At 39.8% G+C, this 20,262-nt stretch overlaps 1 protein-coding gene across 1 annotated transcript in view; it reads right to left on the reverse strand.

Moving 5' to 3' along the window:
* Positions 1-20,262, reverse strand: part of LOC119701416 (mucin-5AC-like) — a 45,660-nt gene that overhangs the window by 16,658 nt on the left and 8,740 nt on the right. Inside the window, 24 exon segments of the mRNA XM_038138064.1 lie at positions 1-1,230; positions 1,395-3,373; positions 4,698-4,901; positions 4,986-5,029; positions 5,723-5,849; positions 6,248-6,376; positions 6,538-6,694; positions 7,361-7,600; positions 8,838-9,017; positions 9,529-9,642; positions 9,730-9,868; positions 10,304-10,455; positions 11,239-11,339; positions 11,727-11,779; positions 13,325-13,580; positions 14,319-14,445; positions 15,232-15,326; positions 15,825-15,989; positions 16,075-16,212; positions 16,634-16,703; positions 17,893-18,003; positions 18,426-18,564; positions 19,398-19,515; positions 19,990-20,115. Coding sequence (XP_037993992.1) covers positions 1-1,230; positions 1,395-3,373; positions 4,698-4,901; positions 4,986-5,029; positions 5,723-5,849; positions 6,248-6,376; positions 6,538-6,694; positions 7,361-7,600; positions 8,838-9,017; positions 9,529-9,642; positions 9,730-9,868; positions 10,304-10,455; positions 11,239-11,339; positions 11,727-11,779; positions 13,325-13,580; positions 14,319-14,445; positions 15,232-15,326; positions 15,825-15,989; positions 16,075-16,212; positions 16,634-16,703; positions 17,893-18,003; positions 18,426-18,564; positions 19,398-19,515; positions 19,990-20,115 — 6,194 coding nt within the window.

A 20,262-nucleotide genomic window follows, 5' to 3' on the forward strand; every position in this document is an offset into this window, starting at 1 on the left:
TTCTCTGGCTGAGGCTGTGGTGCTGGGGCCAGCTGTGGTGCCTGTGGTGGTTCTTATTTTAACATCCAAGGGTGTTGTGGGAGATGATGGAGCCTGGGTTGCCACAGTGGAGGTTTCTCCTGGAGCAGAGGTGGCAGAGGCTCTTGTGGTGCTTCCTGCAGTGGTCCTGGAGGTGCTGGCAGTACTGGTGGCTGGTGTGGGCACTGTTGTTGTGGGTGGGGTGATGGTGGTTGTGCCTTCAGTCTGAGGGGGAGAGGTGCTGGTGGTGGTAGCGATGATGGTTGTACTTTCTCTGGCTGAGGCTGTGGTGCTGGGGCCAGCTGTGGTGCCTGTGGTGGTTCTTATTTTAACATCCAAGGGTGTTGTGGGAGATGATGGAGCCTGGGTTGCCACAGTGGATGTTTCTCCTGGAGCAGAGGTGGCAGAGGCTCTTGTGGTGCTTCCTGCAGTGGTCCTGGAGGTGCTGGCAGTACTGGTGGCTGGTGTGGGCACTGTTGTTGTGGGTGGGGTGATGGTGGTTGTGCCTTCAGTCTGAGGGGGAGAGGTGCTGGTGGTGGTAGCGATGATGGTTGTTTCCTCTCTGGCTGAGGCTGTGGTGCTGGGGCCAGCTGTGGTGCCTGTGGTGGTTCTTATTTTAACATCCAAGGGTGTTGTGGGAGATGATGGAGCCTGGGTTGCCACAGTGGAGGTTTCTCCTGGAGCAGAGGTGGCAGAGGCTCTTGTGGTGCTTCCTGCAGTGGTCCTGGAGGTGCTGGCAGTACTGGTGGCTGGTGTGGGCACTGTTGTTGTAGGTGGGGTGATGGTGGTTGTGCCTTCAGTCTGAGGGGGAGAGGTGCTGGTGGTGGTAGCGATGATGGTTGTACTTTCTCTGGCTGAGGCTGTGGTGCTGGGGCCAGCTGTGGTGCCTGTGGTGGTTCTTATTTTAACATCCAAGGGTGTTGTGGGAGATGATGGAGCCTGGGTTGCCACAGTGGAGGTTTCTCCTGGAGCAGAGGTGGCAGAGGCTCTTGTGGTGCTTCCTGCAGTGGTCCTGGAGGTGCTGGCAGTACTGGTGGCTGGTGTGGGCACTGTTGTTGTGGGTGGGGTGATGGTGGTTGTGCCTTCAGTCTGAGGGGGAGAGGTGCTGGTGGTGGTAGCGATGATGGTTGTACTTTCTCTCTGGCTGAGGCTGTGGTGCTGGGGCCAGCTGTGGTGCCTGTGGTGGTTTTTATTTTCATAGGCTCTGTGTATCTTGGGGTGACAATGGTGGTTCCTTGTGTTGAGAGGGTACTTGTCATTCCTTCGGTGGTTGTTTTTACTTTCTGTGGAAGTGTGGGGACAGCAGTTCCTGTTGTTGAATGTTGTGTTGCTACTGTGGTGGTTTCTGTTGGGAGGTATGTTGTGGAGGTGCTTACAGTGGTTCCTGGAGGTGATACTGTTGTCTGGCAGTGTTTTCGTTCACAGCACAGCACTGAGACCTCATAGTCGAAGCACATGGGGTACTTGAGAGTCTGATCCTTATTTCTGCACACAAGCCCTCTCTCAAGGCTGCAGTCAAATTTCTGTTCCATTGTCTTGACAACTGTGTTAGGGTAGTCTTTAGCTCGGCACTTGATCTCTTGTGGCTTGTCACACAACTCATACCCAGCAGCTCTGATGTTTTCAAATGTCTCTAAATCTCCATTTTCACTGCCTGGAGTGGGGGAGTCCACATTAAACCACTGGGTCCAGGCACAGCGCTCCACCACGCAGTTGTCTGTGCTATTGGAGATGCGGATAGTGGTGGTGGCTGGCATGGTCACTGTTGTTGTGGGTGGGGTGATGGTGGTTGTGCCTTCAGTCTGAGGGGGAGAGGTGCTGGTGGTGGTAGCGATGATGGTTGTACTTTCTCTGGCTGAGGCTGTGGTGCTGGGGCCAGCTGTGGTGCCTGTGGTGGTTCTTATTTTAACATCCAAGGGTGTTGTGGGAGATGATGGAGCCTGGGTTGCCACAGTGGAGGTTTCTCCTGGAGCAGAGGTGGCAGAGGCTCTTGTGGTGCTTCCTGCAGTGGTCCTGGAGGTGCTGGCAGTACTGGTGGCTGGTGTGGGCACTGTTGTTGTGGGTGGGGTGATGGTGGTTGTGCCTTCAGTCTGAGGGGGAGAGGTGCTGGTGGTGGTAGCGATGATGGTTGTTTCCTCTCTGGCTGAGGCTGTGGTGCTGGGGCCAGCTGTGGTGCCTGTGGTGGTTCTTATTTTAACATCCAAGGGTGTTGTGGGAGATGATGGAGCCTGGGTTGCCACAGTGGAGGTTTCTCCTGGAGCAGAGGTGGCAGAGGCTCTTGTGGTGCTTCCTGCAGTGGTCCTGGAGGTGCTGGCAGTACTGGTGGCTGGTGTGGGCACTGTTGTTGTGGGTGGGGTGATGGTGGTTGTGCCTTCAGTCTGTGGGGGAGAGGTGCTGGTGGTGGTAGCAATGATGGTTGTTTCCTCTCTGGCTGAGGCTGTGGTGCTGGGGCCAGCTGTGGTGCCTGTGGTGGTTCTTAATTTTATTTCAGCTGTGGAGGCAGTAACTGTTGAGGTTGTCTGAATAGCAACAGTGGATAATACAGTTGGAAGTGTTCCTTCTGTATACAAAGTGGTGCTTTCTATGGTGGTTGTGGAGGGGCTGGCATTGGTGCTAGCTTGGGTTGGCACTCTTGGTCTAGGTGTAGTGACAGTTGTGCCTTGGGTTGGCAGGGCTGTTGTACTGGATATTATGGTGGTGGCAGGTGTTGTTTGTAGTGTTGATTCTGGGAGAGTGGAGATGGTATTGGGTGATGATGGAGCTTGGGTTACCACAGTCGAGGTTTCTGCTGTTGTAGTTGTGATTTGGTAACCTGTTGTTGAGACTTGTGATGTTGTTGCTGTTACTGACGTTTTGCTCTGAGGAGTCGTTCTTTCTCGCTCTCTCATTGGTGTTGTCGTTACTTCACTTTCTTGTTTTTGTGTTGTTGGTATTATCGTTGTCTGTGATGTAAATGGTGTTGATTCTGCAGCAGTTGTTGTGAATTCTCTTGTGGTCGTTGGTGGTGTAGTTTGTATTTCTGAACATGGTATGTATCTGCAGCATGATATTCTGATTTCATAATTATAGCACTGCTTAGATTCTTGGTCCTGGTTATTGCATATTAATCCTCTGCTTTGACTACACTCTATTGTTTGGTTAAGGCTGGTAATTTCAGTATCTGGGTGTTCTTTGGCTCTGCATTGAACTTCGCTTGGGTTTGTACACACACTGTATCCTTTATCCTTGAGATTTTGATATGTTTCATAATCTCCACTGTCCTCTTTGTTTTCAGGCTGAGTGGAATCATACCATTCCGACCACACACAGACATTTTTCACACATACAGTTGTCACTGGTGTTGGAGTTGTCATTTCTGTAATTTAAAGAAAGAAACATAAGTTTTGTCTGTTCTTGTTAAAGAGAGTCCCAGGAAGAAATTATTCATCTTTCATACCTTTCTTTTGTAGTAAATAATTTTTAATATTATGTAGTATTTTAATTTTAATGAACTTACTTTGGCAGTCTCAAATTTAATTTCTAAACTATGTTTTGACTTTTTGCCTGTGTTAATATTGTAGAGGAAGTTTCTTCAACATCTATTAAAGGTTTGTAGATAAATATAGGTAATCTGATATCCTTTGCACAGTATGTCACTGCTTAGATAATAGATCTCACAGTTGCTATGGTATAAATAGAGGAGGTTTTATTCTCCTTGGTAACATCTGTATTTATTTACACTTAACTGCATAACCACGCAGACTTTAAAATATTTTGACCAGTTAATGACTTTTCTACTTAGTTCAATATTACCCATATTTATATAACTGCATAACCACGCAGACTTTAAAATATTTTGACCAGTTAATGACTTTTCTACTTAGTTCAATATTACCCATATTTATAAATATAAAATATTTACTTAGCATATATGTATTTTATATGTAGTACATTTTAATATAGAAGACACATATATATGAAATATATAATCTAATAGGTATTTTCTATGTATTTTAATAAGACTTCATGTTCCTGGCATTATGAAGATAACCATGTGGAATAGATATTACTTTCTCAATATAAATGTTACTTAATAGAAGACTTAAATTCGAATATTTAGTTCTTGCTGTAGTATAATTTTGTGAATCTGTTTCTCACAATTACTCAGAATTTCATCATTGTAATTAATTAACTGCAGGAATAATATAGCAGTGTACTCCACGAGTAGAAGGAAACTGTTGATTTGGGTATTAAACACAATTAGGAAAGGTTCCAAAGAATGGTTATAAATAGTTTAAACACTCCCTCAAACTAAATTTCTTATGTGCTCACTAATTTAAGAAAAGGCAGCAACTGTCTTTCATGTTTTCAGAAGCTAATCTAGAACTGCTGGGGTTTTTTTGCAAGGAAATTGGAAGATTCTCCAGGATGCAGTGATTAATAAACTCTATTAATTTTCCCCCTGGGATCACCATGGTAAAACAGAGGACACCGAGTTTGTAAGAAATGCTGTATTAATTTCTACATCCTTAATTATCCTTTTTCAACTAAAGCTGCCAGGTGAATTGGTGGCTCCAGTAGAAATCAATAGTTTCATGTAAAATTATATACTGTTAACTGATGAAAAGGTCCTGCCTTTCAGGTAATTTTTAGTCACTTACAGAGATTTTTGAGTTATTTTAAAGATTATTCCTGCATACCTGAAGCAGTAGTAGTGGGTTGACTTGTGGAAAATGTAAATGGGGTTGTTGTAAAAATGCCACATTTAAAGATGTTTCTGCTTATTGTTCCATTGACATCGCATGTTGCACTGAAACACCATCCAGTTCCATCTGTGGTGTTGTAGATGAGTTCACCATATTTATAGCTATTCCCTTCATAAATGCAGTTGCAGGCTGTAATTCAGAAGTTTATTGTCAGTTCAGGCATCTATGAAAAGATAGTATGCAATACTTCTTTTTCTAAATAATTTTTCTTAGCTGTCTTACCTTTATCATCAAACTTGCACTGTAAACCTTCTGATGTGCACTCACTGAAACAGAAACCATAAAAACCCATATATTTTGTGATTGTGATTGTAATTTTATTAGTCATCTTTCTGACAGATACGGCATCAAAAGGCAAGGCACTTTTTGTTTATTCCTACAGTGTTCTGTTCATTTTGGCTCCTTTTTGGCCATTATTTTCCAAAATCTTCCTTTATATTAAACCCAAACTTATAAACAGAAGTTAAATATTATGCAAAGTTACTGGCAGAAGTCTTAAGGAAGACTTTCCTTTTTTCCTTCATATCACTTTCCTTGCATTTGCAATGTTTTTGTACTAAAATAGAAGGCTAAAAGGGGGAGTCTAAATGCTCAAATGATGCAAGTATGTTACAAAATCCTTGGAAGCAGGCCACTAATAAATATCTTTACTCATGGCACAACATTCTTCCTGCCACAGGAATGTGAAATAAAGATAGCCTAGTCATAAAAGACTTCTTGTTCTTGATGTATCTTAATGCTGAGGATTTACAATATAATCAGAAATAAATTCATTAAAACATAAAATCATGTAAAACCTTCTTATTAATGTAGTAGGAAAACTGGCATTATAGCATAAGGCATTATTTCATCACAGGTAACATGAACTGATCCTGCACGTTACAGGAACATACAACTTCCCCCTGGAGTTTTGATCTTTTTTTCCTTGTATATGATGAGGTTGGTATGTTAAGTCTTACCATATATTACATTCATCCCGCTTATATATCTTTCCATCTTCATCATCATAACAGTCACAGAGACTAACACACTTCATCTGATCCTCATGAAAATATGGCTTGTCTGGTGGGCAGTTAGGGTAGCAGCCTGAGGGTGGAAAAGGTAAGAATGAGATACAGCCAGCAAAGGTTTCATTTGCGTCGAATGCATTTGCAGGTCTTGTTTTAAATAGTCATCATGTTTTTACTTTATGTTTTGCAATAGCTCTAGGAAGTACTGCAGAGTTACTAGCATCTGCAGAGCCCATCCATAAGAACTTAGTCCTAGAGATCTTTTTTACTCCAGTTTCCATACTCTGACTCCATTCATGTGGATGTAATGATATTAGAGAAAATTCAATTGTGCAAATGCAGCTGATGGAGGAAAGACCATTAAAAAAATAGCACCCACTAGGATATGTAAAAATATGTAATACATATTAAAAAATATGTAATACATATTAAAAAAATATGTACCCACTAGGAGGTACGTGCAGTTATTTTTACCTTCTAAACCTGGCAGGTCATTGAGGCATTTTCCACTTGGGTTCTTGCAGGTCTTCATACAGGAAGCACCACAAGGCTTATAGTGCCATTCACATTCTCCTTGCTGATTGTAGTAATCACAGAACAGTGCTGAGGAGAAACAGAAAATTGAACATATTCAGGGAAAGAAAGAAAAACAGCAAATAGCTTAAGCATGAAAAATTGACACAGTGAGATAGAAATTAATGCACATATGTAAGATACTGTACACTTAGCTACACTTTCAGAAGTGTTTAGGACATAAAACTTACGACAAATTGTTGGGCTTCTCCAGGCTACGCATACACCAACTTCACTACATGCTTGAGCATAGGCAGCTACTGCTGTACAAAAACAATCACAGTCTCCTCCAGTGTCACAGGCACAAGCATCTGTCACACATGCTTGGTAATATTTTGCTGGTTCAACCTGTTATTAAACAGAAATAGAATACTATGCATTTTGCCTTCTAAGTGATTTCTTACCTTTGCTAGAATAGTTTTCTTACAATTGTAGTATCCCAGAGGAAAGGCCTACATTAGTAATTTCTTTTTCTTTTGTTAGACACTGTAAGATACCTGAGGTAATGCCAAATGATACATCCAAATCATGTATTGCCAGATTTTTAGAAACCTAGACTTGTATCCTGGTGCAAGATGAGATTAATTATTAAAAAAAAAAAAATTAGGCAACTGCACAGTTACCTGACAACATTTGTTATGTACTTAGGTGTACTTAGGTGTTAGGTGAAGGCTATGCTGATACTTCATTCCAATGTTATTATTTCATTGAGCTTGCCTTCTCTACCTGGTATATGAGAGTTTTTATTCAAGTCAGGTTGCAAGGAAAGTCATATTAATGATGAAATTATTATTATTTTGTCGTTATTTTTCTTTTTTAAATGTGTTTTTATTGCTTACAAGTAGGAACTATAAATCAGTCCCATTGAGGGCGATTCAGACTGGAGTTTTCCTGGCACAATCTGAAGCGAAACATATTAATAAATGAGGCATGCATGTTAAAACCTATGAGAAAAGCACCTTCAACAGCCCACAGACTTAGTTTTCCCACAGTAAATGTCTACCCTGGTAATACCTGAGAGTGACAGGCAGCAAAGACATTGCTGTTGATGATGCTACACTGCTTCTCTGACCAGGACTTCCGATAAGGATTGGTAGAACATGGGTCCTTGACACTGGAAGCATCAGGGCACGTAGAGGATACTTTCCAGCTGTTTCCAAACTCTAGGACATTCTCTACTACAGATTGACTCCTCGTAGTAAAGTCATTGACACTGTTGCCATCATAATTTCCACAGAGACCACAGACCTGGCCCTGCAAAAGGCATAAATAAAAGAATAATGGATGTGAGAAAACTTGAAACAAAATCTGAGATTGAAAGAATACTTGAAATCCATTGCTTAGAATGGTGGCATTCCATGCTATCAGTCCTAAACATCTTCATACTCTGGAATAGAGGATGACCACTACGGCTGGAAGGAAACTATTCTTAACTTTTTTCTTTTAAATATGAACAATAAAACCATCTTTGTGGTCATAACCTTCTGTCTTTGAGGTATATTTTTAACAAGGAAGTGAGGACTCACAGCTGATTAAGCTTTTCATTTAAGCCTTGTTTTATACAATAGCTATACATATAAAAACAACCTTCTAACTATTAAGTATTACCAGTTCAGCCACCTAATCTATTAATTGAGTCTTTACCATTAAGTCTGCTCAAAGGTATATAAAGAAATGACATTTTCCTTGCACATCCAGAAATATCCCTCATTCCGAATGTATGGATCTGTACAGCTATGAGAGGCTACAATACATGCTTTTTCTATGAAACTAAGGTGCATACTTTCCATATTACTACTATTTTTAAAAAATACTGGTGAGTGATGCAGGGTAAGAGCTTATGGTACTGAAAGAAGTTGGCTCTAAATTATGCTTAGTTTAAATACCTAATTCAAATGTCATTGTGGTATGCAGTAAGATAGAAAATTCGGTATTTACTACAGTTTTTAGTGCTTATATATCATAAGCTGAGAGAAAGAGTATGAAATTTGCAATTAATTTTCCTTATCATCTATGTAGTTATGTGCTTGACAAATACTTGGTGGCATAAAAGAGGCTTTCACTCATTTATACATTTCCTTGTTCTTGAAATGTGATAATTTGTGTGTCAATGAGAACTGGAAACAATGGATTATTTTCCAGATCCAGCCTATGCAGTTGATTTATACACATGTAGTTCTGTAATTTTAATAAGTCTGATAATCTTTAACAAGGTTCAGTTTGTACTTTCAACAAAGTCAAGTCCAAAATAGTGTTTTGCCAACTCAAGTTCTGTCAGGCCAAATAGGCACTGAAAGCTGCCTTCCAAGCTCAGAACGGCAGCAGGATGATGACATGGCTTCCTGAGGTACCAGAGGAATGGAAAGCAATGTGGGATGGATGGCAGGAATGCTCAACACCATCACTATTTGGGATCCTGGCAGGGTCTCAACAAGATTCACACCCAATCAAACCTGGACAGTAAATTGCCATTGAGCTGCTAGTTCCGCACCTTGAAAGCAGGGCTGAGCTTGATGAAGATGCTGGTTTTCTTGTCCCACATGAGGATCAGTCCACTTTTGGTCTCAATTACCAGGTACATCCCCATATAGCGGACTGTGTATGGCACCTCGTCGTTCTGTCCTCTCTTTACAACACTGACACGCTCTTCACCGAGGATAAGTTCATAGCTCTGAAACAGGAGGAAAATGTAAGGAGACATGAGCTCAGTAGCTGCAGCTGTGCTCTCAAACATGTTTTTCTGCTTTTAAGAGTACTATGAATAGTTTATATCATGAAAGCAAATAATCAAAATGCAATAAATCAAAGCAATATAATTCAAATCTCAGGTTCCTGGAAGTGTGGTAACAGATATTTTAAATGGGGTAGGTTAAAAAAATGTCTTTTGACTGTCATGGAGGAACTACATTGCCTACAATAAAAGAATCTTCTGACACAACAGGCTAAATTTCTGCCTTTAGACCTTTACTTTTCCCAAGGATGATGTAAGATAGTGTGGGAAGTAGAAAAAATAGGTAGGAAGATCTACCAAATATTTCACTTGAATCTGATGTAAACCTAATTTAATAGTTGAATTGCTTTTTAAAATACTCTCCAAATTCTTTGAAGCAATAGAAATCCAGGCTTCTCCTAAGCCTTAGCAGGTACAAAACAAAATTCCTCTACAGGCAAAACTTTCTTACCTCTAAGAAAACTTTGATAGACTTTGAGCAAGTTGTCCCAGTGTTGCCACAGGGAACATTTTCAGTGGCAACCCTGAAGGTTCCATTGACGGTGCCACTTTTTCCACAGTGGTCCTGGGTAGAGAATAACATTTAAAAATATAATATTTTTACAGATATTATCAAGATTGCCCCTCATTTGCTACTGCTAGCTATCAGTACCTGGACTAGTGTGTATTCACAGTTTCCATTGAAGCTGAACCTTTTGTCATCAAAGGTATTATAATGACCATCTCCATAAACAGCACAAGTGCCCAGACATTGATCTTTGGTACATTCCCACTTCCTATTCTTGCATACGCTAGAAAAAAAAAAGAATTAAATATTTTAATAATAAAACAACTTACTCTTTTGTGTAGACATATCTGAACAATCAATATTTGTTTGGCAACCCATCTCTGCCAAATGCTATATTTTTTCTGGAAATAAAACATTCTTTTACATTTTTCATGTAAAGAATTAAAGAAATTCTGTTCTACTACCTGAATACCTTAACTGCAAAACAGGTACTTAATGAACCCTGTAGTCCTAAAAGTTTTCTCCCATTCTGTGCTTTGGCCATCTGGCAGATATCAGAAGGCAACCTTCTCATACTGTGTAATCCAAAACTAAAAGATCTAAAATCCAACAACTGATTAGATTTGCAATTCAACTCCTACCTTGCTCTTTTACTACAAAAGGTCTTTAGAAAAGCAAATGATGGAACCAGGAATGCTACTTCTGCAGATATACTTACCAGGTGTTACAGTCGAAGTTGATCTTTTCCCCAGGCTGATACATGGCTTCATTGTGAATACATGGACATTCTTCTTCAGGAATACAGCCACCATTCCCATCTAACACAAGCCCATCTGGGCATATGCAGCCAGATGTACATTGTGAGCTATACTGGAAAAGATAAAAGAAAAACATAATGTTAGAGTGAAATGATCACATTAGAAAAAGGAAGATTAAATTCTCATTAAAGGTGTCTTATTTGGTCTTATTGCTGTCCAACCTAAATAGGAGAAAACTATAAAGTAATTAAAGGGTAACGGAACAAAAAAGTTATTAACCATAGATTTAATAAAATATAAATCTGTCAAAGAAAAATGTTTTATGTATACCAATCCTGATTGTTCTGCTGGAACTTGTGAAATTTAAAACACATTGGCTCTTGCACTTTGTAGCGGGTGATTTGTGACTGAATGGACTTTTAAAAGAAAGACAAGTAATATTTTTTTTTAGTTTGGCTGAGTTATATTGAAATCTATTTATCTTATATGGTACTTACTCATGAAATGGCATGTGGCTACCAAGAACTTAAGTGGAGTAACATGATTAGATGCAGCATGGTATTAGAAAGAATCATTTCTCCTAGCCAATTTTTAGCCTTTCCTACAGAAGGCAAATAAGCAGTAGAGCCCTAGATTTTTCACTACTGGTTGCTGTTACCTGCAGTAGCTGAAGAAAGGTAGACACTAATCTTAAGAATTAACTTGGATATTACATATTATATTTTGATCCAAGGGTTCCATTGTTAATGCTTCATAACATCATTTTAGGGCTTTTGCTACAAGAATAACGTATGTGTGTTGTAGGTTTGGAGTAGATCCACTAGATAATTACTTTAGCAGCAAGAGCACAGACAAAACCTGGAAGCACCATTTCATTGGGCCATGACATACTTACACACTGCATATCCAGAGTCTGACAACTTTTTTGACATTCTGCTCCAGTTGTTCCTGCTGTGTTGTTTTTACAGTCAAAGTAGACCATGGGAGATTGACAGACTAGAGGAGGGAAAGAAGTGGCACAGGGTTTATTCCACAGCTGTAGGCATTTAAACCATCTATAAGTTCTTTGGAAATTCCCTATTTCAGTTAGCAGAGATTGTCCCTACTCAACCTGCTGATTAGATTCGCTACAGAGTACTGGATTCCACCCCCCCCAAAAAAAAAACAAAACCAAACCCACAAAATATATCAGAATAAAAAAGTCTTTCTGTAAAAAGAGGTTTTATGATTAATCTAGTTCACTCCTGCCTTTTATGATAACTGTAGCACTATGACTAAGTGAGAAATGCTCCTATTAAAAATCCATTAAGAAGAATCAATTCTGTGAACTATTCTGTGCAAAATCTGGTAAAGAGAAAAAAGTAAGTGGAAGATTATTTTCACCTGAAGTTGGATTTGGTGCTCCAATGCAATTCAGTCTTCCCTGGACACAAGTGCTATGAGAGAGGGAAAAACAATCTATTTTATTATCCCCTCTCAAACAAAATATTGAGATTGAGAGCTACTTATCCCTTGTCAGGTTTCTGAATTTTCAAAGTAATTCCAAAAACCTGTTTTGCAGTCTCAGGAAAAAATTTCTCTCAATACCCCTACACATGCTGCTTTCATATGATACCCATTGTTGCTTAGCAGGAAAATTCATAGGTTGTAATGCATATATGTCATTGCTTGTTACTTACATTCTCATAAGATCTCCTCTTGTTGATGTTGTTGTAATTTTATACTTGAAAGATTATGGAATTAAATAAAAAATGCACCAAAGTACAATTGCCCTATCAATCCAGAAATATTACAGAATCATAGAAGCCTTTAGGACGGAAAAGACCCTTAAGATCCTCGAGTCCAACCATTAACCCAAGTCCACCACAAAACCATGTCCCTAAGTGCCATATCTCCATGGCTTTTAAATAATTGCAGGGATAGCGACTCAACCAGTTCCCTGGGCAACCTGTTCCAGTGCTTGACAACCATTTCAGTACAGAAATTTTTCTTAACATCCAATCAAAGCATCCCCTGGTGCAACTTGACGCCATTTCCTCCCATCCTATCACTTGGTACTTAAGAGAAGAGGCTGACCCACACCTCACCACAACCTCCTTTTAGGCAGCTTTAGTGAGTGTGTCTTCACTGAGCCTCCTTTTCTCCAGGTTAAACAACCTCAGGTCGTTCAGCTGCTCCTCATAATACCTGTGCTCCAGACCAGCTCTGCTGCCCTTCTCTGAACATAGGCATTTTGATGATGGAGTTTCTTGTTGTGAGAGACTCAAAACTGAACTCAGGATTCGAGGTGCAGCCTCACCAGGACCACATACCAGATAATGTCAAAGGCTTTACAAAAGTCCAGGCAGACAACATCCACAGCCTTTCCCTCATCCACTAAGCAGGTCACCTTGTCATAGAAGATCATGTTGGTCAAGTAGGAGCTGCCTTTCCCAAACCCATGCTGGCTGGGCCTGATCCCCTGTTTGCCCTGTATGTGCCACTCAGTACAATCTGCTCTGTGTCCTTCCCTGGCACCAAGGTCAGGCTGACAGGGCTGTAGTTCACCAAATCCTTCATCTGGCCCACACTGTAAATGGGCATCACATTTGCTGACCTCCAGTCAACCAGGACCTCCAAGGTTAACCAGACTGCTGACAAATGATTGAAAGAGCCTCTGTGAACATTTCCAGCAGCTTCCTCAGTGCCCTTGGGTGGACCCCATCTGGCCCCATAGGACTGTGTGTATTTAAAAGGTATAACAGGTCGTTAACCATTTCACTTTTCATTGTAGTGGCTCCATTCTGCTCTCTGTCCCTATCCTGCAACTCAGAGGAATATGTACCATTTGTAAAACTTGAAAATAAAGTTAAAAGAACTTAAAAGTTGAAGAAATTGAAGAGAGAGCATTCTTTTGAAATTCAGGGTGAAACTATCTTACACATTCCAGACTTTAATGAGAAAATACACATAATTTGAATGTTTTAGAAAAGATTACTTACCATACACGCCCATTTTCATGGACCACTTCTCCAAATGGTATAGGAGATCCTTTGTAGTAGCAGGGGCATTCATTAGCGGGCACACATTTGCCACTCTCATCCATGTAGGTTCCATTTACGCAGGTGCAGCCATCAACTGGGACAAACTTGATGTTGCAAGTGACATCAGGCTCACTCAGAGAGCGGCAGGTGGGTTGACACGAAGAGATGGTGTAGCTGTAGCTCAGGGACTTGGGACATGAGGTGGTGTATTTTGCTTGAGAGAGGAAAATAAAATAGATTGTTAATTCCAGATGGTAAGTTCTCATGTGAAAAAAGAAAAATCATAGGCAGTAGAAATAACATGGAAACAATACACCTCTGCTTATGTTGCATATTTAATGTAAATTTATTTCTGAATAATTTCAGAGTTTGATCTGAAAAGCTATTGTACATGTGGAGTAAATTATGTGTGCAAAGAAAAGATTTTTCAAATGGAAGTTCAGAAGGAAACTTTCATTTGGTGCTGCCATTCATTGCTAAGATGCCTAAACTTCTTGAATAATGAGACAAGATATCTTCCTGAATGTCATCTGGCATGCTGAAAGCAGACATACTGAGTGAGCAGAACCCAGAATGCAGCTTCAAAGACATGAATTTGCAAGTGTTCTGGTCAGTATTACTAGTACTGTTATTCTAATATAACACATTACCTCTGCAATAATTTGTGATACTTGTAAAGCTGTAGTGAAACCCTAAGTTGCACTGAAACAGGTGGATGCACTCCCATAAAAACAGTTCCTTTCATAATCAGACCATATATCCCTTCTATTAATATTCACTCTTGCCAGCAATGGATTGATTCTAAGGGGACAGCAGAGAATTACTTCCAGGAGTGCACTTAGCAAAATCCCTTCCTCATCACTTACTGATTTGTCTAGAAATGAGTAGAAAATAATCTCTGATCAGCAATTTTTATTGATGTGTGTTCTTAGGAAATGTGGAGAGTACTTACTGCAGACATCAGTCCTCCATTCCCGCAGCTGGATTCCTTTTGCAGCACAGGCTCTCACATAGGCAGACAGAGCTGCACACAGACAGTCCTCACTATTTTCACAGTTACATGTGTCAAACATGCAGTTCTAAGAATGGAGAGAAAAATAAGGTCTCAGCACTAGTAATATTGTCAGTCTTAAAAAAACCAGTGAACTTCATCTTTCAAGTCTTATTCCTTAATCTTTCTTTAGATATGCTCACTCCTAGACAACAGTAACACAGCTTTATCACTTTCTAGTCTTTGTCTAAGGTTCCTGGCAGGGGAAAATGCAGGTAATGAAAATTCTGTCAATTACTGCAGTTATAATTAGGAAATAGTGGTCTTAAAGTCTGTTATACATTTTGCAGCTTCTTGGTCCTTTGAACCTTATTAGTGGATATGCTGTACAATAGCATCCAAAACTCTATTCACAACACGCAGCCCAGACACCCCATTTCACCAGTGTCAACACCTGCGTGACTCCTAGTGAGAAGAGTGGTTTGCAACACGTTGATAGCAGAGTAATGGTAATTAGGTAATGGGCTGTCTGTTCCAAGCAGTTATTAATGAGATGCCAGGCTAATAAGGTAACAATTGACTGGTATTCAAACAAGCATTTGACATGCCTTTAAATACACTATCTGGCTTATGTGTAAAACCATCCGGGAGTAAATAGCTGCCTTTTTATCAAATAGCCACCTTTTCATCGGCAAACAAGTCAGGATCTTATTTCGACTGACAACCAAAATAATGTTACAACACAAAGAGAAACACATGTTGAAAGAAGGAAGTACTGCAGCACAGCAATGGGGATACGGGCATTGCCTAAGACACGTCTGGAACAGCTCCTATTTCTATTGTTTCCAAAGGGAAAAGCAGTCAGGCAAAGTACCGTGTGGTAAACAGCAGGATTCACTGCATAGTGACAAGCAGCAAAAGGTCCTGTGCTGTCAGTGAGCAGTCCACACCAGTGCTGAGCGTATTTTTCTGTGAAATGAAGACACAATAAAAATGCACATTACTCTTTGTACTTCATTAGTCACAAACCCATGCTGCCCTGGCCTATGCAGACAGTTCTGACATTCCATTAAATCTCTTCTTCTCCTGTCTTTTTTTTTCTCTTTTTGCTCAGCTTGTGGGTCATGGTTCCTAAATCCAAAGAGGACTTGCTGAAGGAGATGCATTAAAGGTTTCCAAAGATACTCTAGCAATCCATTTCTCTGACACCAAGCTGCCAGCTTGGATATCTACCCTATTTTCAGGGACCTTGCAGTTTGCTTCACTTATGCTTCTGTCACTCTTTTTTTACACTGTTAGTTATCTTCAGTGCATTCATTTTGAATATTTGTTTCTGATTTCAGATGTAAGCTTTTATCAAATATTTAAGTCTTTATTTTCTTATCTTTGCTTTCCAACAGATGTGTTTTCCTTAGAGAGAGGAAAAAAGAGAAAAATAAACCAGAAGAGATTCTAAGAAGCACTCACCATTATCAATGCTGAGTGCACAAGGATTCTCAAAACTCTGCTGGATATTAGGGCATGAAGCCTGAGTTTTCCATGTATTAGCAAATGCTGATGCTGTTCCTTCAATTATTCCACTTATGACCTTGAAGTCATCAGTTTGGATGTTATTGAAATTTCCACAGAGACCTGTTGAAAAGCAGTGAAAAGTTTATACTGCTCTGACTACGAGAAAAATACATTGATCAAGGAGTCCTTTATTTCATTCACTTACCACAAGTCTGGTTTTTGAAAGAAGCATCCAGACGCACAAACACTTGCATCATGGGTGTGAACTGCACTTCAACCTGGATGCCAAAGCTTGTGTCCATGATCATGAAGAATGAGGAAGGTCTGAACATGGTGACGTTAGCTACACATGAGAAACAAAACGGTCACTTTCTGAGCAAGGCCAAATGCTGAAAACATAACACTGTTATTTTTTAATTTCTACTGCATATTTTCAAATTCAGAAGTGAAATAAAGATCTGGAGGTCAGAGATACCACATGGAATCCTTAGTTATCGAAAGAAAAACAAAATTTCTTTCTAAGCAGATGTGAGCCCAGGGGTAGTAACAAAAAAAGAGGTAAAAGAGGTAAAGAGATGTCTTCTGCCTTCACTTTTGTGCAGTGAGAAGGAAGTAAATCTGAGTAATCAAATCAGGAGACTGTAAATTCTGTTTGCTACTGTTTGAACCCTTGCATGTACTTGTCCTGCAGTTCTCTGTGACACCAAACATCCCACTTTACTTCAAAAGCAATTGTGTCATTCACTGTTAGAGAAAAAAACTACCTGCTGACATGGGCAGCTGGGTGTAGATGGAGTTCACAAACACACCGCCATCAGGTTTGACCTCCACGATCTGATAAGGAAGAGGAACAAAAAGCAGCTCTGTGAATCTTAGAATGGTTTGGCTGGGGAGGGAATTTTAAAGGTCATGCAGTTCCAACCCCCCTGCTGTGGGACACCTTCCACTAGGCCAGGTTGCTCAAAGCCCCATCCAACCCGGTCTGAACACTTACAGGCATGGCACATCCACAGATTCTCTCAGCAGCCAGTCCCAGTGTTTCACCACCCTCATGGTAAAGAATTTCTTCCCAATATCTAATCTAAACCTGCCCTCTTTCAGTTTGAAGCCATTCCCCCTTCTCCTATCTCTTTCTGCCCTACTAAAAGTCCCCATCCAGCTTTCTTGTAGTCCCATTTTGGGCTCTCATTTTAGGGACTGAAAGTCTCTCCAGAGCTTTCCCTTCTCCAAGGCTGATCAACCCCAACTCTCTCAAATCTTTCCTGATAGGAGAGGTGCTCCAGCCCTGTGTTCATCTGTGGCCTCTTCTGCACCTCCTCCCACAGGTCCACGTTCTTCTTATGCTGGGGAGCCCAGAGCTGGATGCAGAACTCCAGGGGGGTCTTAGCAGAGCAAGATAGAGGGGAAGAATCCCCTTCCTCACCCTGCTGGCCACACTGCTTTGGGTGTAGCCCAGGCTGGCCTTCTGGCGTGCCAAGCATGTGTGAAAAATAACTATAGTCCAAAGAGTAATAATGAAGAGAACCCCAGTGATATGAATTAAATCAATATTCAATAAAAAGGTAGATCATTGTAATTTCACCTCCCCCTTATTTCTACTTTGTACACTTTACTAATTTTCCCTGCCAGAAAATAATTACTTTTAAAGGGACTTTCTCAGCTTTTTAAGAGATTACATCATCTTGTTTTCTTTGAACACATCTTAGTGATTAATTACATCACTAACTGTTGTAATCACAATTACTAACCTTGAAGCTTATGGTCTTTTCCCATCTAATTGGCAGAGACAGTAGCTTTTTTCTGCTTTGTGAGTACAATATGTTTCTTAATGAAATTCCACAAAGCCAAATTTATGGCTGATCTGATTTTCATAACAAAATTCACTTCTTTTCGCTTGATTAAAAATATCATCTACTCATCATACATATGCTGAAAACCTGACAAAGAAATGCAGCTGCCTGACTGATTAAGCCCTAGTTTCTTTTCTCCCCGTAGTTTTATTGTGCTTATTTTGCATTCTTACAGTTTGTCCTTTATTCATGTTGAGGGTCACTGACTTTAGGCAGGTCTCGGTGTCGGTCAGGCCACACTTGCGTAGTTCTGCCAGGATGGTAAATTTTTCACCTTTACAGTCCTGAAAAAAAAAATTCAAGTTATTTCACAGAAGACTAATTACAGAAGTTTTCCCTATAAAGTTTCCTCTCAATTCTGAAAAAGTATTTCTTTTCGTGGAGAAGATCAGGCTGTAGCAAATTCCAGAGCTTCCTTGGCTGAAAATTCAATTTTTCCTTGTTTGAATTATTAGGAACAAGAAATGTAGAATCTGGATTTTATTGATTATATATATGGATGTCAATATGGAGATCCATATTAATATTTGGTGCTTTCATTCATGACAACTTCTAATGTTTGATTCAATTCTATTGTAACTGTCATCTTTCTGTGGCTGGTATCAATGCTAGACAAAAATTTCTGATAAAAGATGTTTTATCATACATATTTTCTTTCTATAAATCTATAAGGCTTTATGACCTAGAAGTATCCTCTGAGTCCCACCTTAGAGAGGACGTAGGTGCAGTCTCCGTGGTGATCATAGTGCTTCTTATCATATGTGGAAATGTGGGACCCTCCCACTACAGAGCATGTTCCTGGGCATGACTTGTCTTGGCAGCTCCACTGGCCTCCGTTACAGGTACTGGAAAAATAAAATTAGGTAAAATCAGTAAGAGTGGTCCAGAACAAGAGGACATACAGTGCTGTTAGGTGCAGCTGCTTTGCTGCTGCTTTTCCCTTCAAGCTGTGGTTTAAGAGTTTCCAAAATGTGGTGAACTAGGGATGCAACATATTAAAATCAATTTCTCTGGTAACCATTCTCCTTGTTTATCAAATTGTTTTCCTTCTTTGGACAGGTGAACTCTCCAAAACAGGTTTTGGATAAATAATTGTGTGCATTTTTTCAGGTAACATAAAGCACACCAAATTAAAATATCTTCTGGGTGTTTTGTTTTTAGGGTTTGTTTTTTTTTTTTGTAATACAAATGTATCATAAACTAACAAATAAGAAAAGGTAACTCCACATCTGCTCCTGATGCAGATTGTGTCTATTTTCAAAGCTGATGTGGTAGAGCGCAGGTACAGGATTAATAATTGTGAAATTGAGCTTATATTGTGTCATCCCTTGCTTTCTCCAGAGAAAATAAATATTTGCAAATACATTAATGACTACAACTTCATTCCCCTCAGAGAATTCCAAATGTTTGAACAAAATAAACAAAGAGGAAGCATTTTAATTGACTGGTGAGAAATCTAAACATTGTAAATCCTTGCTTTGATCACCATGAGATAGAGTGCAAAGCTAGTTATGGCTGTTGCTAAACAAAACAAATAATATTCTTTAGGGGTGCTTTGAAAATGTAGCAGTCAGTTACATACACATATCAATCACCAATGGTGCAATTGCATATAATAAACTTAAAAACATTAAATATATGAGAGGAAATAGTGAGTTAGAAAAGTAACAAAGGTTACCAGGTCTGGCATGGCTCTGAGAAAGAAGCTCCTGTAGCATAGGTTTTGCCATTGTAAATACAGGAGCACTCCTGCTGGGGAATGCAGCCAGAATTGTTGATGTCATCAAATACAGTCCCTAGATTTAAAAAAAGAAAAAAAAAAAAAAAAAGAAAAAAGTCAAAACATTGATCAATTAAAGAGGCATTTGCTATACACCATTTTATTTGTTACAAATCCTAAATATTTTCTTAGCAAGAACCTGCAGTTATGAGTGGATACACCAATGCTGAGGACAGCAGGATTATGTCAGTTTGCTGAGGGAAGGATTCAACCTTTGTATTCTTAAATTCCACCTGCTCAGAAAGAGGGACTTGTAGCAGAGGTGGCTGGTTGAAAGATTGATCTTGATCTCTTTGCTGTTCTTTTTTCCTGCTTTCTGCATATTGCACATGTATTGACAATTAATTCAGACATCTTTTCTTAGCTGACATGACAAATGCTTGCCACTTGCAGCTGTGAAAAATACAACTATATGAGGCTTAAATGCCATGGAACCTACAGGTAAGCTCTTGTTCTTTGAGATCAGGGATGTGAGTACTTAAGGACTTGCCTGGGGGGCAGAAACAGCCATCAATGCAGTGTTCTTCACAAAACAGAGATCGTTCAGGATTCGAGCATGTATCAGTACAGGGGGAGTTGCACTCCTGGTACTGCATGTTGTAGGGACACTTCTTGGCTGAAATTTAAAGGAAGAGGGTTTTTTTCAGTCAAAAGTATTTCTAGTTCTCTATACATGTAAATATTTATATCCATTTTAGTTTTTAAGCTAGATTAAAAAAAAAACAACAAAACAACACACCAAACTGCAATTCACCATTAGCTC

This window comes from Motacilla alba, chromosome 5 (assembly GCF_015832195.1).
Source record: "Motacilla alba alba isolate MOTALB_02 chromosome 5, Motacilla_alba_V1.0_pri, whole genome shotgun sequence".
Taxonomy (NCBI): Eukaryota; Metazoa; Chordata; class Aves; order Passeriformes; family Motacillidae; genus Motacilla; species Motacilla alba.